The sequence below is a fragment of the Triplophysa rosa genome, linkage group LG12 (genome assembly GCF_024868665.1).
Source record: "Triplophysa rosa linkage group LG12, Trosa_1v2, whole genome shotgun sequence".
Taxonomy (NCBI): Eukaryota; Metazoa; Chordata; class Actinopteri; order Cypriniformes; family Nemacheilidae; genus Triplophysa; species Triplophysa rosa.
In genome coordinates this window covers 8389783-8416388 of record NC_079901.1, presented here as the reverse complement: position 1 = coordinate 8416388, position 26606 = coordinate 8389783, and the positions used below count along the sequence as shown (strand labels likewise).

General features: G+C 40.1%; 1 protein-coding gene across 2 annotated transcripts; it reads right to left on the bottom strand.

Moving 5' to 3' along the window:
- Positions 1-97: 97 nt before the first annotated feature.
- Positions 98-26606, bottom strand: LOC130563011 (segment polarity protein dishevelled homolog DVL-3). Of its 2 annotated transcripts, none has more exons than XM_057348405.1 (15): positions 26126-26606; positions 14790-14859; positions 11201-11325; positions 6620-6750; positions 6392-6527; positions 5601-5694; positions 5416-5485; positions 5178-5317; positions 4593-4669; positions 4428-4495; positions 4257-4334; positions 3771-3902; positions 2390-2557; positions 2064-2279; positions 98-1895 (listed from the first exon to the last, which is right to left on the bottom strand). In XM_057348405.1, the coding sequence occupies exons 1-15, from the start codon at positions 26284-26286 to the stop codon at positions 1507-1509; spliced, it is 2055 nt and encodes a 684-aa protein (XP_057204388.1). In that variant the 5' UTR covers positions 26287-26606; the 3' UTR covers positions 98-1506. The 2 variants fall into 2 exon arrangements, with proteins under 2 accessions (XP_057204388.1, XP_057204387.1); XM_057348404.1 differs by having other exon boundaries at positions 99-1895; positions 4185-4334; positions 26126-26605.

Genomic DNA, 26606 nt, shown 5'->3' with positions numbered 1-26606 from the left:
AAAAGCCCTTGTTTTGGTTTCTTTGTCACTCCAGAAGAATAAAAGTGAAATTTTTTGCAAAAGCAGAAAGACAGACAGACTCGTTTTTAGACAATAAACTATATTTATAAATAAAACAATTTGTTTAGTCATAAAACGGTATACAGTGGGTATGAAACTGAAGCATTAAACACTGTTAAATCTGTTTCCAGTAATTAAAAATGTAATAAATGTATCTGAAATAAGGAAGAAACAAACAGACGACTGAGTACAAAGAGTGCTGATAGTTAATGATGACAAAACATGAACATAATAAGTACTGTGTTGTTCAGAGAGGAGTGAGAGAGTAAAGAGAGCTCTGTTCTAGTGCATCGTATTCATTCATGTGTGTGTGCTGGATCATATTTTAAATGTTAAAATGTTACAGATCCATTTCAAACCTCGATACTCTTACTGAACTTCAGCAGCAGTAATACAGGTTAATATAGAGAATAACAGTACAGGACTGGACATCTCCCAATATAAGATATTCTTTAAAGACAACATGACATTTTGTGTCATTTGTTTTTAGAAATAATCTTTTATGAAATTGATTATGGCAATAACTTTCTCCCTCTTTTTTTTCAGCTGATGTCACCTAAGTTGAAATTGATGTTAAACAATAACAAGGAAATCAAGTGCTATATTGCTATTGGTTAATAATTCCTAATAAGTGCTAAATTTGGGAGTTTTTTGCGTGGTCTAGGATGGGAATTGACTTACAACCATTAGGCTGTATTTTGGCTTGCATTCTTGAAAAAAAACTGTTTAACAATGACATTAACATTACTTAAGAAAGAAATACAATTTCATGTTGTCTTTAATCAGAATATAAAGAATGTTTGATAAATTCAATTAACTCAAAGAGCAAAGCAGACTTGAAAAGTCCTGTCTGTAAACTCTCTCTTCAACTCTCACTCTCTACATTTGTTAGCAGAAATAATAAAACAACAGACATAAATATAAAATCATGGTCAAAAAGTTGATCTTTTGATACTTTGTTTTTTCATTATTAAAAAATGATTCAGGTACATCCTTTAAGAAGCAAAAGATGAATGGGAACAGATAAAGCAACCACACCTCCATCCCATGTCTCATGTTTTCTCTTCCCCTGTTATTTTTCTGATTTTAGTTAAAAAACAGGGTTTAGCCTGAGGTTAATAAATTGGTCAAAATATGAAAATGCAGGTAAAGTACATAAAAAGTACATAAAAAAAAGCTTCGCTCTTACTCCGTCACTGCATCTCATACACACTGCATCTTTAATCAGAGGCCTCCAGTCTCAGAGAGCATCATGGGATACATAAGCGTTCCATCTGTTCCAGTCTTCTTCACTGAAGAAACTACCAGCCACAGGACACAGGAGGGACAATAGGAGGGACACCCATCACGCTCCTTTCCTCCTTATGTTGCTTCTCTGATCTTTCAAACTTTATTTCACAGTGTCCCGAGTCTGCGAGTCGTCCCCTCAGCGTCACCTGAATCACCTCACATGACATCAACGAAGAACTCACTGGGGTTTCCCATTGCCATGCGGAAAGACTGACGTGACACTGTGAGTTCAGGGGGGACTGAAGACAGGTCCCGCCCGGGAGGCGAGCCAGGTGCTGCTGTTACGGGTGTCTGTGGCAGGAGACCGGGCGGCCCGCATACCATACTCTGGGCGTGAGAGTGTGTGCTGTGAATGCTCCGGATGGTGTGTGTGCTACGGACGCTGTGTTCGCTAGCGGGCACCGCTGAGCGCTCGCTGGGAGCTTTATCTCTTTTCTCGGACTCGCTCCCGCTGCCCCCAGATCTGGCTCCGGACTCCGGCGCTCCAGCCGCTGCGTTGGTCTCGTTTTTGCTTGCGCCGCGATTTGAGCCACTGCTACGACTGCCTGTGAGTTAAACAGAAAATAGAAAAAGTTAAACTGCATCTCAGGCTTTGTGCATGTTTGTGTATTACTATAAACCACAATACATATATTGACTATAAACATTTTGATGTTTAGATTCAATTCCAGATCACCTCTGGCTGATAGCCGAAAAGTGAAACACAGTCTCACCTTCGCTGTGCGGGCTGCCGGCACTTCCTCCCCCTGCAGTAAGGTTGTAACTGGGATCGTGCACAGGATGAGGATTGTACGGATGAGGGATGGGGTACTGATAAGGGAAAGGCAGAGGCCAGGGAGCTACCCCAGGATGGGGCAACGGTGCAAGAGTGTCCTGGTCAGACGCCCCACTAGAACCGTCATGATCATGCAAGGTGAGACTGGCCATATCTGAGGCAGAGGAACATACAGAAGGGAAATGGATCAATAAAAGATACCTGGAAAAACATATGTGGAAAGTGGGGAGATGTTATTGGAAATACTAGGAGTTTGAAACTTACTGCCACAGAGATCACCAAAGATGTAATAGCACTGCTCAGAGAAGGTGATTTTATTGACTGTGTGGCGGATGTATCCAGCTTTCAGCAGGTTGCTGGCATATTTGCGTGCTTCTCGCCGGTCAGTGAAGCCTTCCACGTGATGATAGAGCCAGTCGACCACATCTGAACCTGTGGACGAGAAAAACAGCATTAGTCAAAGAGCATGACGATTTTCTATTCTCTCCAACCACAAAGCACATCGCAATTACAAATTTAAACGTTTTTTTACTGCATTTGTAAAAGCAGTATCACTTCCCCTCACGTTCACAGTGGTGTCATAGCAGAGTGACCGCAAATATAGTTCAACACATATCCTTTAGTTCCATTACAGTTTGACATTAAATCCCTATTGTTATTGTTTATTATCGAAAATGTATAGGGGTGTAACAGTACATATGTTTTAAAAGAGCAATGTGGGGTGTTTAGCGGCATCTAGTGGTGAGGTTGCGAATTGCAACCAATATCTCACTCCACTCCTTCCTCATCTCTTTCAAAGCACTACAGTGGCTGACACAGGACAAGGATGTCGTCACATTTTTGCTTCTTTGCAGAAGATACTATGTTTAGGAAACGCGCTCTATAGAGCAGTTTGTCCATTTAGGGCCACTGTAGAAACAACACGGCGAATTACATGCAAGGGGACCCACGGTGTACGAAGATTTATGTCGTTTTTAAATATATTTGAATATATATTTTAAATATATTTTAATTAACCAGGACATGTGTAAAGTGTACACTACTGTAGGTTTTTGCAGCAGCATTTGTCTTTTTAAGGCATTAGTAAATTATATGTTTTTTATATGTATAAATATATAAATGTAAATATAATATAAATGTATAACATTTATTTCATTATAAGTCTATTATTCTATTTCTCAAACCGAGTACGCAACCCACGCGACACGACAAAAGACATAAGAAACGCATTAGAACCCATTATAATTTTATATTTTGTCCACAATCCCATTAGAACGCGTGTCGTGTCGCGTCGCGCCAGTCGCGTCCGGTGTAGACACAGTGTCAATATGCACTTGGGCACACATGCTGCTATAAATCTTTCACACACAAGCTGATCTGCTAGTAATGGTCAAGCATTCCATTATTGACAATATGATGTGTTTCCCAGTGCATCCCAATAGATTTCAACCACTAAAACATATTTTCAGAATTCATTTAATAAATTTACAGTGTGCATTAAAAGTGCATGAGCATTAGAGTGCATTGCGCAACTGTCTACCAGCTCTTCAATTTGATGTCTAAGTAGACTAGCAAGTGATTCACAATTTATTCCATGTATAGAAGTTCCTTATGAAGACCATGTGTAGTAAAGGTGCAGTTTTACCTATGAAAGCATTGGGAATGGTGATCTTCAACCACATCCTGTCTCGCACCTCCAGTCCTGACTCTGGTGAGGCCAGCGCTTTGGCAACGGTTGCCATGTCACTATGAATGGACAGATGGAATTCCTCAAAGCCTGCAAAAGTCACGAAATGTGAGATGTCCAGCACTTCACACATGGAGAAATGATAAAGAAGAGCTTTATGAGAACATTAAGGGGTTACAGCCATTATCAACCGATCTGGAATGTTTACTGTACTGTTTCTTCAATGCTTGTGATTATTATTTGTGGTTACTCGGTTGTTAAGGGCTTAAAGGTAAGGTTGTTAAGGGTAAGCAGTGGACTGGCTGATGAAGTCCTCCTCAGGCAACAGGAAGACAGCAGGCACAGCAGAGGTGGATTATGGGAAACACTTACGTTCGGTCTCTGGAATGGAGCTTGTGATGGAGGAGCTGGTGGAGGTGATTGTGCTCATGGAAGGGCTCATACCGTACACTGGGTACGCCCCCGTCATAGCGGCGGTGTGAGTCACCCAGGCAGCAGGGTCTATGGGACGGATCGGCTCACCTGAATAAAAATACAGAGAATCAAGAGAGTGAACGGATGCTTGGTTACCAAACAGGAAAAAAACAGATGGGATTCACTCCAGTGTGCACTTACTTCGTGGGAGGGTGAAACAACTACGGGGGTTTGGATCCCAGCATTTTGCAACAGTCAGCGTGATGGGGCTGTATACAAAATACGCAAGTGGAAATAAAACCGCTCTAGTCGATTCTTAGTTTACAAAGCATTTAAACCGGACATCACCACGTCACATCCTCTTACCCGGGTTTATGGACTATTTCTCGCAGCACCCTCACTGCATCGTCATTACTCATGTTCTCAAAATTTATATCGTTCACCTACAAGACAAGAAGCAACTCTTAGACATGAATGCAAAAACGTTTAGATCAACGTTGACAAATTAACAGCGGTTCTCAAACTATGGCATGCATAGCTCCCCCTGGTGGATATGTGAAAATACTATGAATTTTCTTATTTTTTATTCATTTAGATTTAGTTTTTAAAAATACAATTTAAATGTTTTATAAATGTTTGATGAATACAGAATTTCCAATAAATTTTAACAGTGTTATGCATATATATTTTTTGTATTTAAAAAATATTTATCATTGGACTAACTCAATAAACAGCAAAAAATGATTATACATAATAATATTAAATTATAATAAAACAATAACTACAATATTATAATAAATAATCATAAAATATATTTTTTTATTGTGGTAGCACTGTGAATTTTTATGAGTATGTGGTAGCCTACTTGGAATGTCTATTTGTATCAGGGACTCGATCTAAAAAGTTTGAGAGCCACTGTGTTACAATATAAACAAACCGAGAGCAACTGACCTGCAGAAGCATGTCGCCAGGTTCGATGCGCCCATCAGCAGCCACCGCACCACCCTTCATGATAGAGCCGATGTAGATGCCTCCATCACCCTTTTCATTACTCTGCCCCACTATACTGATGCCCAGGAAATTATACTTCTCTATAAAAAGAATAAATGAGACGATAAATCTTAAGTGAAATATCTTGTTTCACTCAAAAACAAGTAATACTACATTTGTTCCACATGCATATACTCACCCATGTTTAATGTGACAGTTATAATGTTCAGAGACATGGTGGAATCAGTTATACTGCTGAACGACGAGGACTGAAGCGGTGGAGAGAAAAGGAGAGAGAGAGAGAGAGATGAGGACACATTTAAATAAACAACAGTCCAACACTGAAAACAGAGACAGTGGATGTCCATCAGGCAGTTATCTCACCCTCTCCATCTTGGGCGCTTTGGGTTTTCGTCTGTGGCGACGGTGGCGTCTCATGAGCCGTGATGATGTGCTCTGCTCCGTAGAGCTGCTAAACCTGTAGTGACATCACAGATGACATTGCATGCTTAAAACACTATATTCACTTTAGGATGTGTCTTTTGTGTACATATAGTGCGCATTTCTTCTGAGATTTGATTGGATCTGAAGGTCATGTGACGCTTGTGGGCCAATGCTCACTGTAGTAGAAAACCACGCTTTGTGTTGGCTTTCCAGAGCATGTGATTTGGTGTGCTTTATGTTATCTTCATGGTGAGATGGTTTGGTTCAATATGTGAGAATATGAGTGTGTTATTAAATATTCTATTCATTTGTAACATATTTATTATAGGTATTTTAGGTTTATAATTTATAATACTAATAATTTGTAATTTTTCGCGTCCTCTCTGATCCCTTGGAAATGTGCTCTGTCAATCATTCAAATGCACATTCAAACCATTAATGGATAATCATAAAAAGAATTTGTGACGCTCGCTATGTTTATAACAAATGAACCATTTCTGCAAATGCATGTTTGTAAAGGAGAGCATTACGTTTTGTTGCTAACAATCAAAGAAAAATCCTGTTTTTCATGACACGGTCCATTTGTCACAGCAGAACTTTAATTCTATTCAAAGCGATAAAAACCACCAACTCAACCATACCAAACAAAAACCATACAACCACTGAGATTAAACTGCCCCATGATCATATATATTGGGTAGAATACAAATCACCTTCAGTCTCTTACTCACCTGCTTGCGGAATCGTCCTCTTCTGAGTCGAAGAAGCTGGTGGTGTCCAGCTCACTGCTCATCAGAGTTGAAGAGCTCTCGTAACCAGTGGCGCCCGGTTTGCGCTCCGGCCGAGAATGTCCGTTCAACCTGCCTCCTGCAACAGACAAACACAACAAACCTGATGCTTCTTCATTCACAGCTTTATATAAATATATATCTGTATCAAGAACAGACAGACAAACTCACCGTGGTCATGTGTGTCTTTCCTACGAGGCTTCTCTCTCTCCCTTTCTTTGTCTCTGTCTCTCCGCAGCGATGGACCCACCTCACGCTCTGTGTCATTGCCCAGGTCATCTTGACTCCCAGCAGCATTCGCGCTGGACAGAAGAAGGCAGATGGGGAATGTAGGAAAAATGTAGGAAAGTGTTCGGAGGAAAAATCTTTTACAGGCTTTTCAAACAAACCCTGGGAATTAGTGTTTTGTGATTTATGAGCAGATCTCATAAAACATTCTGGTTTTTGTGCGCTAGAGGTGATTCTTGCCCCACGCTATGATGTTCACCAGCAGATGGCGCTCATAAGTCACCGCTGTATGTTTCCTCACTGCTGTAGGCCATGTTTCCAGTGATTTAATAATTAACCTGCAGAGCAGACACAAACACGCTCACGCAGAGGGGAGCCACGCTGCCTGACAGACATGACAGGAAACACACACACAGACAGGAAACACCAGCAGCACAAACAATCACGCACACGCATGTGGTCAGACGCAGATAAAGACACCCGCTGACCAATAATCCTACAAATATACCTGTGGGAAAAGATACCAACCTGGTACAAACAGGCCGATAAAAGCCTATCCAATCCATCTTTAATGTTTACATGCATGAATGAATACCATAAACGCTAAAGCCAACAGGACTGCACAATTTGGTCAAATGATCATATATTGTGAATTATGACCAGCACTGAGATATGAACGGCTATTTAATATCTATATTATATCACATTTGGCCGATGTTTAGATATTGAGGGTAAAGACACAAAAAGAACACATGGGGATGAAGCAACCAGTATGATGGTGTACAGCTGCTGCGGAAAAAAATGAGACAATTTTTTTGTTTTTCTGAATTGACTATTTATGTGTATGTGTTTAGGTCATCAAATGATCATGTTTGTTTCATTCTGTGGACAACTAACAATATTTTTCCCACATTTCAAATAAAAATTGTTTCAGTTGCATTTATTTGCAGAAAATGAAAACTGGAGAAACAGGTCAAAATAACAATAAAGACGCGCTGTATTTTTTCAGACCTCAAATTACTGCAAAGAAATAAGGTGAAGTTCATATTCACCCTAACCCTCGTGCATCAATTAAAAAAAACTCACAAAAATGTCCATCTCCAAACACGGTCATAAAAATATTATACTGTATATCCAAATTTTTCACACTTTCAATGACTTTACTTTTTTTCACTAGAGTCAGTTCTTATCATAACTACCAAACATTCATTCATTTTTAGAATTTTAACCCTTTGAAATACCAGTTTGTTTACATGTTGAACCTGTTGTTTTTATGATAAAAATAATTTAAATTATTTTCCATTCACTAAATCTGATCTTTTTAAATGTATTATAGTCTTGGATATGTTATTAATCAACAACAATAATTTTAATGCATTGTTATTTTTTGAGCAATGTAAGATTTAAACAAAAACTCACACTTAGGTTCGAAATAGATAAAAATGTCCATGTTCAAAAACCCTCATGAATTGATTATATATTCAATTGTTTTCTACTTTTACTAACTTACATTTTTTTAACCAGATCCTTTCCAGATCATAACTACCTAGAGTTTTAATCTTGTTTGATTACATAATGCCACATCTTTTATGCCTTTATGGTGAAAACTGTACTGAGGGGCTTCTGAACTTCTACATCAAAATCAAGCTCACCTTCAATCTCAAAAAACTATTTAAAACTATTATAAAAAAACTATTAAAAATGAATAATAATGCAAACAAGGGATAAAAAACACGTTTGATGGAAAAATATTTTCAAATCTCAGTAAGCTACAGTGATATAAGGAATTGGATTTGCGAGTAAAATATGATTTCTTTCTTTCAAACTGTATACATACACGCGTACACAAATAATTTTCAGTACACACATACAAACCACACTTTCACATCCATTTTTTTGCAATTTTGAACCTTTTGTCAACATAAAAGGATTTTTATATGGAATGTATGATTTCTGCTTGCATGGCAAACAGTTAAAATTTTGTAGTTTTAATGGGTTTCAATAAGGACATTTTTGTCCAAATGGACCTGAGTGTAACAATTTTATATACCTAGTTTAAAAAACATTTATGAAAGCAAAAAAGGGCGAAATATTCAAATTCCAATAAAAATACACACCTTTTGCAAAATGTATGATGTTTGCATAAACACAGCCAAAACAACAAAGAAATCAAAATTGAAATGGACAAAAATATCCAAAACCGCGCAGAAGGGTTTTAAAGCAATACAAGAGTAAAATTTGTATTTATGTAATTTAGGAAAAGTCCCAAAATTATTTTTTTATGTGATAACTGTGATAAAAATCAAGGTTTTCATGTATCTTGTCATGCTGTCAGTCTTTCACATTGCTGTTGAATGACTATGTCACTCCTGACAACAAGTACAACAAACACTGGACTGGAATGGCCACAAACGATCTAGAAATGCTGAATAAATGAAAATTCGGAATGGTCTCTAGATTTTTCTGCATGTTGTCGACATTTATTTAAACATACTCTTGATTTCAAATCAGAACCAATACTAATTTCCTGAACCCAGTTTGAACTTGTTGCATCCAAATATGTTTGGAATTATGAGAATGTGAACCTGAAGCTCTTTTTAAAATGCATATTTAAACGCAAGCTAATGCTACACAAGTGTGTTCACATCAAGCATGTAAATGCTGTGAAGTGCTCGAAGGCTGATAAAACAGAGTGTGAAAACAGAGTATCATGAGCCCCATACACGCCTGGAGTATGTGCAGTTACAGACAATGAACAAAGTGCTGCCTATTCTCTCTGAAGCATTCAGAGCATGTACTCTTATTTAATTAAAATCCACCCTTCTGCACTTTAATAATGGCTCAAGGTCCTATTGCACCTTTAGTTTAATGAATTTTTCTGCATTCATTTTTTTCGGCTAATTCACTCACTGGAGTCTTTCTTTCTTTCAAGCACTTCCACGTTCCCATCAAAGTGAGCACTTAAAGCAATCAATGCCTTTGTAGGTAAAATATTGATGCAAATCGATTAGTGAGCCTTTCTATGATGGCCTGTAGGGTTGATTAGATTTACAAGTAATGAGGTCTGCAGTTCACACACACACACACGCACGCACGCACGCACGCACGCACGCACGCACGCACGCACGCACGCACGCACGCACGCACGCACGCACGCACGCACGCACGCACGCACGCACGCACGCACGCACGCACGCACGCACGCACGCACGCACGCACGCACGCACGCACGCACGCACGCACGCACGCACGCACGCACGCACGCACGCACGCACGCACGCACGCACGCACGCACGCACGCACGCACGCACGCACGCACGCACGCACGCACGCACGCACGCACGCACGCACGCACGCACGCACGCACGCACGCACGCACGCACGCACGCACGCACGCACGCACGCACGCACGCACGCACGCACGCACGCACGCACGCACGCACGCACGCACGCACGCACGCACGCACGCACGCACGCACGCACGCACGCACGCACGCACGCACGCACGCACGCACGCACGCACGCACGCACGCACGCACGCACGCACGCACGCACNCACACACACACACACACACACACACACACACACACACACACACACACACACACACACACCCCCTGTGATCAGACTGATGCCATTAAAAGTATTGACGTCCCAGAGGTCTCTGAGGTAAGACTCGGATTAGTTATTTGCTAGCGGAAACTGGTGCCTTTGAGATTGAAAGGCAATAATGCTTGTCAACACCAAGCGCTTCCTCTCTCTAATCATCTCAGCTGGCTCTATTTTGTACCTTACAACAGTGGCTACATTATAACCATACAACCACAACCGTTTATATAACATTCATCACCCAAATGCAGTGAACAAAGAAACACTTGAACTTCGCGAACGTATGCTCTCTCTCCTGCACACAAGTGAAAGTGACGTCTGCGCATGCTCCTTCACCTGCTCTCCTTGCTGCCGCGTGCTTTTCCGGGAGAATTGTCCAATAAGGGACTAAGAAAAATTGTTACGAAACAGTTTTATATGTTCGAAAAAAACTTTCCGAAACCTGTACGATCGCTGGGGGAGTGTATTGAGCACAGAAATACTACGTAATATGCCCAACTCGTTTTTTTGACACGTTGACCATGTTAAGCATAAGACAGCACGTTTAACATTGTAAAGAAGTCAGAATGCATGACACACCGTTGCACCACCCCTTTAATAGTTAAAGGGATAGTTCACCTAAAAATGAAAATACATTCGGCATTTATTCACCCCAATGTCATTTCAAACCTGTATGACTTGCTTTCTGTTGCAGAACACAAAAGAAGATATTTTAAAGAATGTTGGCAACCAAACAACATCGCTCCCAATTGACTTCCATTGTATGGCCATTTCTCAAAATATGTGCTCCACATAAGAAAGATTCATTACATGTTTTGAATCCCATGAGGGTGAATAAATGATGACATAAATTAGTCATTTTGGTCTATTAAGGTACAACACACGCAGGGAATAGCAGCTGTGGGGTTACTGACTGGAAGGAAGGCGGTCTGGAGTCTCCGATGCCTCCTGTCCTCTCCAGAGTGGGCGGCAGCTCAGCTTGAGCGTCTGCGCATACGGAACCACAGTCAGAACCATGAGAGCCGTCTGCGGAAACCAGCTGCACAGAGACAAATAAACATTAATTGACTTTCAATAAAATTCCTTACAATGGAGTAAAAGACATGTGTCAAGAATTGCGTGGAAGAGAACCCAAATGCAGGCAGGCAGTGGCAATGAAGGGGTTAACAGACTTATTACACAAACAATGAACAGAAACAAAACACCCACGAGGGGGTAACATGGACACAACTAAGGTAAAAACTGAAAACAAAACACTTCCCTCGGTGGGGCAAAACAATAGGACAAAATAACTAAACTATGACACGACACAACGTCTAATAACAGTCAGGGAACAAGCACAATAAAACACAATACATAGGCACAGAGAACACTCACTTTGAGAGGACTGGGGCACGAACGGACACACATACACAACGTAGTACAATCCACAAGCACAAGACAAAGAAACAAGAGGGTATTTAAAGGGAAGACAAACAAGGGATAACGAACGAGGGCAGGTGTGGAACATAAGACACTCAGGGAAAGATAACAGGGAAACGAGAGGGGCGGGGCCAATGACGAGACACTGGAGAGAATGTATATTATTGTCAAAAGGACAATAATATGTTTCTCTCCACACATAACCAAAGGCCTTGTCATGACTCTGCTACAGGACCAAGAAAAACATGACTAAATGAAGCAGAGCCATGACAAAATGTGTTTTTTGAACTGTCAAAACATGTACAGTAGATCTTGTTCATGTTAAAATATTAACATATATTTTCTGTGCAGACTGACAGCATTCCAAGGCCAAACTTAAAACGGAACATGAACCAGGAACATTCAATATGAAACAAAGTGCGAGTCTCCTACGTTTTCTCCAAACTCAGGCCTGAGGGCAAAAGCGGTCATGAAATAGCTTAGAAGTGAAAGAAATGAATCCAAATGCAATGAACATGTCATTAAAGTCTTCCAAAGAGAGCATTCATTTGTCTGCTGGAGAAACAGAGGATCTATTAGAAGACCCCATTTGCTCTGACACATCCTGGGACATTGGCCACAATGTGCTGCATTCGAGACCCAACACCACGCAAAATCTGTCTGATTCAATCTTCTTGTTATGGCCGGGATATTTCAGGAGGGATTTTTTTACCCACCCTGTGACTTCAGTTAATATAATCTAATCAAAAGGCAAAATAGAAGGGTCACACCCAAAACACAGAAAGTATGCTTTTAAACAACTACAGACCATGGGTAAATCAAAATTGTATTGCACAACATTCTGTATTTAAGCAGCTGTATTGATACACTAATAGATACAAAACGTGGTGCAGTACCACCCTGACCACTAGATGGCCCTCCAGCACATTTGCATTGGAGTTTCATGTCCAACAAGTTCTACAAAACGTCGAGCCAAATCCCTCCCTGCCTGAAAGCTTTCACAGACTCGGCTGTGCATGGGAAAGTTGCTGGTGTGAATCTGAAACGGGGGCAGTAAGAGGACGCGCATATTTCTCTAGCCCCAGGTTCCTGTATCTTCTGGCTGCTGCGCTGGAAAAGAGCATCTGAGGATGGCAGGGAGCAAAGCAGCGATAAAGAGCTCACCTTGTGCTTCTCCATGGACCGGGGGATTTCAGAGATGGGGATCTGGCAATATAGCCACTCTGTATGTGTGTGTGCTTATATCCACGTTAAGTGTCTCTTGGCTTAAAAGAGCAGTGTGTGTGTGTGTTTGGCAAAGAGTAAATCAGAGTGAGGTGATGAGTATTTCTGCATTGACACACAGCACCTTCAAACATCCGAATATCCAGGTTTCATTAGGAAATGTAAATGTAAAATGTGACAGTATGTTACTTACATACAGTATGCTTACATATGCTCTCAGTTGTAAATAATACAAGTAAGCACTGAAACTGTGCAGCCAAGTATGAGTCAGGAGTCAATGCCTCTGCTTGTTAAAGCATGTGTTTGTACAGGTGTATGTTTGTTTATTTAATTCGAGTCAAAATTAAACCACATTCATTACCCTTCTTTCTGTAATGTGATGTATTAAAGGGGTCATATGACAGGGCTAAAATGAATATTATCGTTTGTTTCAGATTTAATGCGATGTGTATACACGATTTAAGGTTCAAAAACGCTGTATTTTCCACATACCGTGCATGTTTGTATCTCCTCTTTGCCCCGCCTCTTTGAAACGCGCAGATTTTTAACAAATGAGGTGTGCTATACTTGGTCAGTTAACCAGTGCGTAGTGATTGGTCGAATACTGCAAGCGTGTGATGGAAATGTAACGCCTCTTACCATATTTGGAACATCAGGTTCCAAAGCAGTTGTACTGACAGGTACACCACCTTACTTACGTATACATTTGGGCGATCTTAGTCAAATCATACCACGAGCTGACGTAGATTTGTGGGGGTGTGGTTACACGAGGCGTTTCAGGCTGGTCTGGGTGAGCATTCACTTTTAGATAGAATGCATCTTTTGCTCCGACACTTTAATTTATGCAATTTTACGTGTCTAATACATGCATGGGCAATTTATAACACACCAAAGACACAGAAAAACGCCATATGACCCCTTTAAACAGAATATTAAATGAGAATAAAATGTGCGGCAAGACTTGGATTAGTATAGTGAAGAGTTGCCGTCCCACACCAAAACAGATCAGACTGGCACTGGTTGTGATTTGATATGTAGCTGGGAGGTAGGGCTGGGCGATGTGACGATGTTATCGTATATCGCCGATGTCTCGCAAATATCCCGATGTTGATTACAACAGACAGATACCAGACGATAATCGATAATAATGGAAAATATGCGTTATAACATTATCATGCGATGTAGGCTTTAGCGTCAACGTTAATGGTCATATGCCCAGGCAGTCAGTAACAGTGACAGAATTTTGGAAACGCTGTTTTGTTCGGTCAGTTGAAATTGCTGCTGTTTTCTGCAGGTCGCTGCACCGGTGTTTCCCATAAATGACAAAAAAATAAATGTCAATTTTGATATGACTTTCCCTTGACAATCATCTCGAGCTCATCTTCTCAGCATCTATTCACTGTCACACAGCACATCAATGTGTAATGTATTACCCAAAACTGACAATAACACTCCCACACAGCAGACAAACACCTTCCCACAAATGCCAAAAAACAGAATTCAGAATCCAATTTACATCCATCTGATACTGTAGCTAAAATATGGTATTAAATTTCCATTCACCCTGAACACACACTTAAATATTACATCCATGTCTTTGCTAACCGCTAAACACTTGCAGTCAATTTAACGCATCCAAACACAGACCCACGCTCGACTGACTGATCTCTGAGCTCCCGTTGCCTGCTTCCAGATATTCACATTTCCCTCACACCTCAACAAGCCATTACCACCAACATCAAGACGCAGGGCACAGTTACGCTCGGAGGTTAATGAAACACAAGCAAGAGAAATGAGACGAGGGAAGTTCTCAGTCTGTCTACAAGTGTGTGTGCGTGTGTGTATCTGCTCACTCACCCATGACACAACACGTCCATTGAAGCAAGGTAGCTTGGCATTGTCGTCAGATATCTCTTCCTTCACCACCCTGTAAAGACACAAAAAATGACAGGTCTGTCACTGAGAGGTATAACTTGTTTTTTACTCTAAATATAAAAAATAGACTACTCAGAATTAACCTCCTAAAATAACACTCAATGACACTTTGGTTAAACCAATGACTTTTTTTAGATCGAAAAATCTGTTCTATTTACAAAAGCCAGCTCTCACACACAGGTTAAAGCAACAACAAGCCATTTTTCGACCTTAAATAATCTCCCTAAAATTATTTTAGTTGTAGGACTCTTGACTCTTAACTCTTAACTGGATGAATTTTACTGCCGCTGATACCTAAGCAGCCCACTATCGGCTGAAATAACACTTGTACCTTTGGTACGCGGGTAGGTTCACAAGCCCCGCCCATCACCTGCTTTACGGCCACGTTTTACTCATAGCCTAGGTGAAGTTAGCCACATCTAACAATAAGACAAAACGATCTAGTTCAACGCAAGTCTCCAAACCATCACCATGGCAGAGCCAGCAAAAAAAAACAAAGAGGAAAAGAGAGAGAGTGATCGGACACAAGCCCGAACACAAATCAATATCTGACGGATTTACACTCGGTGAGGCAAGTTGCAAGAGGCAACGGGTTGCAAAATGGATGGAGACCTAACGTTAGCCTTCCTGCTACTGGATTTGAAAGTCTTATATGTACATTTTTTCCTTACTGTCCTGTACTTTTGAGCGTATTAGTTATTAGGCTGTTTATTGGCGCACTAAGGTTACTGGTTCACAATTTATAACCGTAAGGTAGACTAGAGATAATGTAATGTTGCCGGGTCTCAATAGCTTACTTAGCATGATCGTGCCTCGTCAAGAATTTAGTGTTATGCTTGTAAACGATGACTACCAAACCACAATAAATGTTTTATGGACAAAAGTAGCTGATTCCTTAGTTCATGCACGTAGACTAATGTTATCGGTATCTATAGTTACTATGCTAGGCACTATTCCCATAGGGAGTTGAGTGTAAGTTATTGATTGCACCTATTACACAAAGCACAACGCCTGGTCGCGAGTGTGTTTCCGAAAATATAACTACAGAAAATGATTTGCATTGGTTACTAAACACATTCACGTCCATGCGTTGTGTTTTGGGTGACTGCAAATGTGTTATGTAGCTAACGTTAGCAAGTTAGCTGCTATGGAGCTGCACGCTATGCGCTAACGGCTAACAACCAGCTGCTACCACAGAATCTAGTTTGAGCTATTAGTAAAGCCCAGTAGTATACCCTGCGGGAGCCAAAAGAGTGCTTTAGTACATGCACAGTTTATGAAGTGACATGATGTAACAGCGTAGTCAACAAATTCACGTGTATTGCGCTGCCCACGTGGAAGCTTATACAGCGACAGTATTTACGACATTGATTACAGACAATTGCGCATATCAACCACATAGGGGAACCATACACCAAAACGGCTCGTTGTTGCTTTAATTTAGACTCCCATAAAACAAAATTCATTGCACACGCCCCCTGTCCCTCCCCCTTCCCAGCTGCTCCTTAAAAAGGTGCTGACCCTGACCGACTCCTGTCGCCATGGAAACCTTTGTCAGAATGGACAAGAGTGAAAGACAGCTGGCTGGTAAAGCATGTCAGGTTTACAGAAACAGACCATGTGATGTATTAATAATAAACATCTATTGAGCAATCGTGATTGCGTTCATGCAATATAAATCAAAAGCACTCGGCTATCTTTAATCACATCTCAAACACACACCAGAGCAGTGCTGCTGACAGATCTGTGAAGCTATGCTACGGAAAAACAATAATGTGCGTCGCAAAATGTGCATTTGCTTTCCTGTACTGATGTATTCTGAAAAAACAGATGATAGATGGATAATACAGATCACATTCTTATAGTCACCCCTGCCAAATTTTATTTGACCTAATCTCAACTTTAGATGGCATGCCCACCATATGATTATTGAGTATTGAATATTGCGCAAAACAGAAAACATAACTGAATATAATACAACAGCTTGGCTGGCTTTGTGCGATTTCAGAGACAAGCGGTTTTTAATCAGTCCACTGGGAAGCAAAGTCGTACTAAAAAGCTGCTAGACGTGCCAAAAAAATGCAACATTCGCTGAATAAAAATCAGTGACATTTATTGCGTATCTGTATAGATAAGACTGAGACCCACATTTAATATTACAGAGTAATGGCCAAAAGTGATATCTGGAGGGCGTACTGTCTTTGTACAATATTTGCTTTTAATGCACCCTTAGGTTTGAAAATATAAAAATATGAGATGGCGCAAGAAAATGCATAGAGGAACAGAGACTCAAAAAACTCTACATGAGTTCAGCATTATCATCTACTGACCCATCATTTATCTACCAAACTTTATTATCTCATCACCTCCCCCATCCAGACACGCAATAAGAGAATTAAATTCACATGAAATGAATTCAAACAGATGTTATGAAATCAATCTTCTGCTTAACTTATTTACATCCGCATTCAGTGCTTTATTTTTTGTCATACATCCTCTCTTTCCCTCTCTCTTCCAGATAAAGCCGATCTAATGAAATCCTGCAGCAGATATTGTATGTGCTGAATTCACATCTGTTCAAGTGATGAGTCAGAGCCTCTCAGACCCAAGATTCATCTTATTCTGTCTCTGTCACGTGTGTCTCAATAAATTTGTGTCTATGTGTTGGTGCGTGTGTGTGCGTATATAAAAACTGTTTTTGTGTCCATATAAATACAATATACAATAAAAAGATGCTGTTGTGCTAGTTAAGATGCTAGTGTTAGGGAGCACTAGAACTCAGAACATTTTATGCATTTGAAAGATGCTTTTATCAAAAAAAGGGCAAAAAATGCATTCAGGCCAGACATTTTATCAGCATTTTATCCTTTGGACCATGACTATAGGACTGCATTTTTCATAAAAAAACATTGTTGTAAAATAGCTGAAATATGCTAGGGACAACTGATCTGTTGAATTCCGCATTTCTGCTAGAAAGTTGTGATTCTCTTGTGACAACAAGACTGTCCAGATAACTTGTCATTTGGCAGATTAGTTCTTTTGACATCTTTAGACACAGGTCAGTAATATCATTAACTATGTAAAAATGTTATGCTCAAAAACAGAATTTACCACTTGTAAAGCTTTCTGTTATGTGAGCGGTTGTATAACAACAACAACAACAGCGAAAAACCGTTAAGAACCTCAGGTTAAGAACAGATTATGTCTGAGAGTAAACAAAACCTTGAGTATTATGATTGACAGCTCTCTGTAAATTCCAATCCCAGCACTTTGTTGCTTTAAGTGAACAGATTGCACATTGTTCCACAGTACGGTCAGTAATCCTACTTGGGCTATGTTATAAAAACTCAGCGGGGATTGTGACATAATAGGTTTAGAGAGCAGCTCTCCACCTCCTTTTTCTCATTCTGTTCTTCTCCTCCACTTTTCATTCCTTAGGCAGCGTGAGGTCCCACTTCCCCTGAAGCAGTCGCCTCTAAAATCCTCCATTCTATATGAATATCAGCAGAAAACCAGCTCACAATTCAGTTATACTTTCACATGAAAGAATAGAACATTTCAGTGATTTTTTACTCATCCTCACACGTCTTAAGCTACATTCTGATGCAATACTGCATGTAAGCTTTGTGTGAGACATGCTCAAAATAATACAATGAGTAATTAATTGTAAATTGTGATCATGAGTGTGTTTTGGCTGAAATCATCCCAAAACCTGTCATACAGAAATTTTATAATCATGTAATGATTATTAATATAGGTTGGGCGATGTCTACCAAATTGGCATCGGACGATGTCTACAGTGAAACATGGACGATGCGTAGAATATCATACTGTGGACTCGGCTGTCAACATTTGTCTTGGGAGTGTGCTGTATGCGTACGCAGACAGGATGTCCGGACGACCACGGACCCTCCTGATGACGAAAACTGCGTCATGCAGGGGAATCATGATGCCGGCCCAACATCGTGATGGCTGTCAGCCATCGGCAATGGACGATGTCATCGTCTATCGGCCCAAGATTAATATTCAGTTCATCAAATGTTGCTTTACAAATGAGGTGCTTCATTATATTCTATTGTTTTCTAATAGAGGTGCACTGATTGACCGGACAGAGATCGGAATCGGCCGGTTTTTCGTATGGTCAGTCTCATGTCTCGCCGATTCCAAGTCGATCTTCTGTTGCCCGTGATGCAGGCAAGAACGTCACAGCCGTCAGTACACTCAAAGCCTCAAGTAAACGTGTGTGCGCACAGCCTGTCTTTCACGGCTCGTTTATACACATGTCCGGTGGACATACTTGCATGTGTGTCCACCGGACCGCGAGTCTCTGCTGACTGACGCGCATCTCTCATGTCCGCTGACTGCACGCACGTGCACACGCATCATGTACTGTACAGACTGTAGTTCATCTCTCGCTGCTCCGTCTACATGGGGTATGTATGCTAACAGTGATCATGCTAAACTCTGACACATGCTCAACTCACGTTGAAGTCGTTCACTCTGTGTAAAACAAACGTAAATTCCACTCAACCTGATTGCTTGTCTTACGTTAAAACTGTGGTCATTTCACCTAGGTAAAATGACATTCAACACGACTTCTACTTGTTTTTAAAAATCCAAAATATAAAAGAATGAATAAATCAACCAATATATGTGATATACTGATTGAGTTCTTTACTAACACAAAAAACTGCAAATACATATACATCTTTAGAGTAGAATTCACTCATAAGATTTTTAACTTTTTTATTGAAGTTGCAGCAAAAATCAACCCATTTCTTTTAATACAACAGACCCAAGATAAAAACAATTTATTTTACATTTTAGAAAAATTGTTATCTTAGACTTTTGTGAGATGAGTACAAAAATAAAAAAGGTAAATTAAGTGACATGTTTAATTATATTTTATTATTTGTACTTCTATTCAGTCACAGAGTTATTCAATTTAAGAGTTGTTTGGGAAAGAGAAGATTCTGTAATTTAATGCAGCTTGGAGAACTGCATTTAGGGAAATTTGGGGAAATTGTAATGTTCAATCATTTATTCAATGAAAATAAAAAAAAATGTGTATTGAAGAAAAGTTAATATGGTTTTATATACAGTATACTGTCAATTATAGTTTGTGGATAGAAAATCGGAATCGGCAAAAATCGGAATCGGCAGGATTCACTTGTAATAAAATCGGAAATCGGAATCGGCAAAGAAAATTGCAATCGGTGCATCTCTAGTTTTCTACAATAAAATATTTTATAATTACTGCTGTTGTAAATTTGCTCATATACGCACACTTGGGACAGAAGGTTTGCTGAATTTTGCATTAATAAAACCAAATTGCAAGATTTCATCCTCAATTTTTACCACAGTTGTTTTTCTCGACTGAACATGACATTCAACGATTACACAACCTGATCGGCAATCTTACATCCGTTACTTCAGTATAGGGCTGGGCGATATATCGTACGATTCTGATGCTCTCAGTTTCTCAATGACTTACGGTTAAATGCCGCCACATGCGAAAGTCAGAGGGCACTCTTGCGCAGAAACTCCCAATATGGGAAACAGAAGAACAATTAGTTCCAGAAAATGCCTGTGGTCATATTCTATCGCCTGTTCTTCAAACCTTTTCAGGTATTTTCATGATAATAAAGTTGATTTATAGTAATGATGATAGACGAGTGTTGCTTTTTCAAATGTACGATATAAACGACTCAATCTCGTAGTGATTTTAGATCGAGCAGTACTTCCTACTGATCAAAGAGCCGTAGTTCACAGTAGAGCTGTGCATAAAACATCGAATCGATTTCAGAATCGATTTAGACATGTATAATTAGCTTGAATCGCGATACATTCGCCCAGCCCTACTTCAGTATACCATTTCTAACTGCTCTATTGTCTTCCTCCGGTCCACATATCTTCACACCATCTCTTTCACATCCCCAAAGCATAAAAATATACAAATATTTGCACATGTACTCTTCACCAAGATAGCCCGGCAAAATTAGGCCAATGTTTGCAGACGACTCCAGTGTGTAGACAGGAAGCATTGATTTGTAAGCAGAGCAGATCTCTAATGAAGAGATCTTCCTTCTTCATAGTCTCAGCTGATTAGATTCAGTCCAGAAAACAAGCCTTCACTCCCGCAGCGAGAGAGATGACCAAGAGAAAATAAATGAGAAACGGACAGCGGTAGGGAGGGACGAGGAAGGATGTAAGAAACCCCAAAGTACTCTGAGTCTGCGATCATTTTAACTATCCTTGGCTTAAAAGACACAGTCAGGCCAAAGCCTGAGGCCGTCAGACAATGAGCCAGTGATGCAAAGACATCCACTGAGACCCAACACACACACACAATACTAATAACCTGAAAATTGCACATGCATACGATATGCTAATACTTTTTAACACACTTGATAAACTGTACTCTCCAAGCACACCAGGGAGAGGACAAGACAGGAAAATAAAGCAGAGAAAGTAGGTCAATCTCCTTTAAAGAAACATCACTTCCATCAGAGAGAGCAAGTCAGCGTGTGCTCACGTTCGCCCGAGTGACCACTACAAGCACAGGCATTTTTTTTCTAGACGTATATTGAAAATCTCAAACATTTATATTAACTTGCAAACCATCTTCTTGATGGCACACACAGACACACACTTTCCCTCTCGCACACCCACACATAATCTGTCCACCACAAATCTCCAACACAAACATTTCAAAGCACATGGAGATTGCTGAAAGTGAGTGCTGTACATGTGATTTCAACTCACCAACCTATTTCTATCTATTTTACCAATGTCTGGTGTTTCTGTGTCAGGATTCGCCATGTGTCTGTGAAATGAGTGTGTGTGTGTGTGTACTATAATGATAATCATGATGCTAATGACCTTACTGGCCCTGCAGCTGTTATGAGAGAGACCCAAGAGAGAAGCTGACGGAAAACACAAATGCACACACACACGGCACAAACTACCACAACCACATTTATTTTATATCTGATGTGTATTTATATAGAGTTCATCATTAGTTGATGGCTGGTGGTCCTTTCAATTAATTTAAATTTACCTGACAAGATATTTTTCCCACCAATAACTGCTTACGGAACTACTGTATTATTGAACCAGGACTCAAAAAGGATGACCCAGGGTATATACAGGAATCATGGAGCTGAACGTAATACTTATTAAGACCTTTTCATACATTTTAAGACCTCATCGCCACTTCAAGTTTTAACCTTTACATCAGTGACCCTTTAACTTACATTTACTATATACTGATTGTAAGATAGCACAACTAAACAGTCTTTGGTTGTGATAACTCCTTATTAATGCAACATAATTCAGAAGGGTGGGAACGAAGCACAAGAGAATTAACTGAGTGACTATTAGAAAGAGAAACCAGCTTTGTGGCTAGCACTTAGAATGTGGGACCAGACAGTGTTGATCCCCATCCAGGCTACGCTAGTCGCCTTCAGACACACAGAGCAGTAGGCCTCATGGTTATTCCCAGTGACGGCCCTCAGCCATGGTTCCAACTCCTTATCCTCCAACCATCTGCACGAAAACTTGCATTTCCCCATTAGTCAACGATGTTGTTTAACAAGCGGGTGTAAATGGACATCCCACTATTCGACTATACGCAATGATTAAATTCAGTCAAACTTTAGCATATGACCTCTTTTGACAAATATGAAAAGATGATACACAATTTAATACCTTGGAAAATGGCTTTTAAGACTTTTTAATACTTTTTAAGGGCCTTCATTTTCCCTAAATTGATTTATCAACTTTTAATACTTTTTAAAAAAGTATGACCGATGTAGTCTCAGCCTCAGACGTCACGCCCACGGACCGTTGGCTGAACGTCTGATGCATAAGGCACACTTTTCTGGAAACACTTCAGCACGTTCGAAGTCATCTGATTGGTTGAATATCACAGGATTTCCCGGAGACGTGTGTGTCGCGTTCTTTAACGGTCCGCCTGGAAACAGCACGAAGCCGTCTGACCTAAGAAGTAAGCTGTCGTGTTTACAACGGTTGCTATAAGAATTCATCACGATTGACTAAACGCTTAATTCTTAAACTTATAACCATATGGTTGCTGACAACTTTTGACACGTTTGTGAATTTACACCGGTCTGTTACTGCACTCCTCTAAATATGATGCGGCAAAAAAGGTTGCTTTACCTGTCAGTCATATGGCCTCTTGGGCGGGCCCAGAGCCATTGAGAGAGAGAGTTCTGCCAACGGAAATCCAAAACGCTGGAGTGTCACGTGATTCATGGAGCCTTCCGATAGTTCCAGGAAGTTATGTTTTCTCTTTAAATGCTTTATTTCTTTCATTTTTTTATTCATTAAATGGCTTTCGTCTTTAAATGGGTTAGAAGTTTACCACAGTTGGTCTGTTTAGTCGCAGCTCCAGCGTTACTAGTAACTTCCGGGATCTATTGAGAGCCTTTATTGCTGTGAAAAAACTGTTCCATTGGAGTCAACGGAGTTGGCAGAACTCTCTCTCTCAATGGCTCTGGGCGGGCCTTGCCAAAGAAAGCGGCGATAAGTTCCTATGCGATCCTATGCATTCCTATCCTACGCGAGACTATGACCGATGTGACCCTGTGACTGATAGCCCGAAGGCAGTGTGAGAGAGTTTTGTGCGACTGGATGAAAATATCACCTGCCTTATCCAACCGATAGTGCACTGTCACTAAATCCTGTGTCTGATGATTATGTACATGCGTTTTTTATGCCTGTGAAAACCATAACATTATCCAGATGGATAAAAACAATGAGGTTTAGAGAGTTACATAACATCAGATGTAAAATCTACATTTATTACTGCAAATAGAGAAAGACTTTACATTTTTGGTGAAGAACTCAAATTCGATGCAAAACTACCATTTCATTTTTAATTTACCTACACCTAACATGAACTAACAATGAACATATAATAATCTACAGCATTTACTAATCTTAGTTCACAGTAACTTTAAAATGTACTAATACATTAAGTTACATTTGTATTGTGTTGGAATTATCAAACATAAATAAATACTGAAAAACTGTATTGATCATTTTTAGTTCATGTTAGCTAATGTACAACCTATTGTAAAGTGTTATGAAGTGTTATGAAGATTTTTGACCATAGATTGAAACTAACAATAGAGTCTGATCTTGTCCGTGAAACTAAAGATCTGCAGTGACGTCAGCTTCATGTTGTCATACTATATGATGTGAGCTCTAGTGTAACAATGCATTCCCGACATTGGATGATGTCATCATGTGTAGAAAGATCCTGGGAAGGAGGGCATTGTTGTGTGAATTACCATGGTTGGTTGAAAATTAACTTGAAAGAGTCTACTTTGGGTAACTATGACAATAGTATGGATCTCACTGAAGCATGAAGCTAAGGATGTGTGTGTGTTTGAGAGACAGAAAGAGATACGACATTAATTGCATAAAGCTATGATAGCAATAGCAGTTATGTAGGTTATAAGATAATATTTAGACTAAAAAATTAAACCATGCATACCTAGCAATTCATTTGGTATAATCTGATATTGCAATGTGTTACTGTCAGAAAGGATAATATCGATATCACTAGCACTAATCTGCCTTCACGTAATTGGCCTGTTGTTCCAGGTCATTGAGACGAAGTCAGCCAATGTTTTGATTCGGAATCACATGCATCAAGCAGGTCTGTTTCGTATCACGGCCTGGTGCTGAAGAGTCTGAAAGTGATTATGCCACAGGGCATGGAACAATGGCTGGCTGTTTACCTTGACAAGCTGGTTTGGACAGTACATTGACACAAACAAGCAACGTGGACTGAAGAAAATATGTTAGGAGGGTCCTGTTTTACAGGTGTCGGGTGGGTTGTGTAGCTTGGCTTCTAAAGAAGAACCTTCTGGCACGCCAACAAAAGCAAACAACAAGCAGATCGCATGGACTTGAATTTAGCAACATGACACTGTGCTTAACAGTGACTGTGAAAATCTGTTTAGAGAATCAGTGAGCATGATTCCCGAGCGGTCCGCTCTTTCCAAGTCAGCATTCCAGACCTCAGCCGCTTGTTTTGGGCGGTGCACTAAAGCACTAAAGTGCACTTCACCTCTCATAAACATCGGAAAGACAACAATATAACATTATATCTGCTGCAGAACTTAAGTGGTGACCAGCTCGAAATGACTTTTGAATGCCTTCATCAAAATATGCAGCGTTGAGCTTTTTATGACTTTGTCAAAACAACATGTAAACAAAAAGGTCACAAAGCCAGATATACAAAGATTAGTGCTCATTGAAGATATTTTGAGCTTTTGAACCAACTAGGACTGCACGATATTTACGGATATTTACGGAACTTGCTCAATGATACAATATACAGTATGCAACATGACAATATTTTAAGTTTGTGAAACGAATTGAAATTATTTACAAATATATTCAAACGCTGAAAATTAGGTAACAATAATTATACATACCACTTTTTCTTTCCCACCTTTACAAAAAAACTTCTGAAAGAGAACAGCCATGTTTTATTGTCGCAGTACATAAAAATGGTTACCGCAAATAACTGTGATTTCGCAAAACATTCGCAATATTTTGATCATTTCGTTATATTGTGCAGCCCCAATAGAAACTCTGGAAGATTCGTTCGTATCTAACTAGCTATTGAACTTGACTGATGCTTCTTTAATTACATTTTACAGTGATCCGGTTACAGTGTAATTAGCCTACACGAGTAAGTAGAGTGACAACATGCACAATGCACTTGCAATTATGTTATTGCATTGTAATTACACACTGCAATTGATATTATATTAAACTGAACTACTTGAAACGTGGACACTGTGATGTACAGTATTTTGTAGAACAGTTCATGGCTTCACACCTGATCTGTCACTTAAGCTCTCATGTTCCCTTTAAACTGAATATTTTAGACTTTGAACGACAAGCCTTCCTCTATTCACACTGACCTTAAATCTGTCTATAAAGACCGCTGATTACACAATATGTGCTACACACAATGTTTATTACCTGTGTATTCATACAGCGTTTAAAACATCCCCAAAGCAATGTTTGCGAAAAAAGACAGTTAGGCTGATTTTCTGAGCTTGTGCAAGAAAATAAAAATACGTGTTTAGATACAGACAGAAAGCAATAACCGCGGTTATAAAAGTGGACAGTCTGAGGTAACGACACTCACTGACAGGAACAACGGACGATACAAAGGGTTTTTGTATTTTTACGTGAATATTGCGCCTTACCCGAAATCATCGTCCATGGATTTGAAGAAAAATTTATAGTTGGGTTTATTGAGGACATTTTTGAAGTCGGCGAGGGTGACGTTTTCGGCGGGTATGGCCAGTTTGATGAGATAGGGAGTCTCCTGCTCGTCGAGGTGATAGATGATCTTGGTCTCCGCCATGGCGGGCCGCTGCTGACGGACAGGGCGCGCGCATCAGCCCTACAGCGGCGCGCGCTTCCCGCTTCCACCGCGGAGCTCTCGAGCGCTTCTACTCACAACCTCTGCACTCTCTCTTCACTCAACGAAAACCCCAGTAACCGACTATCCTTACCGTCATAAGTAATACAAATTTGTCTAATACTACAATTATAGGTGTGTAATAGACGGTCCTCGGCGTTTTCTTTATACTATATTAAGGAATCGTTGCAGGTCGGTCCGCACTTGGCTCCCTATGAATACTGTTGCTTTTTCCTCCTCTGTGTCCTTTGGAAACAACTGTC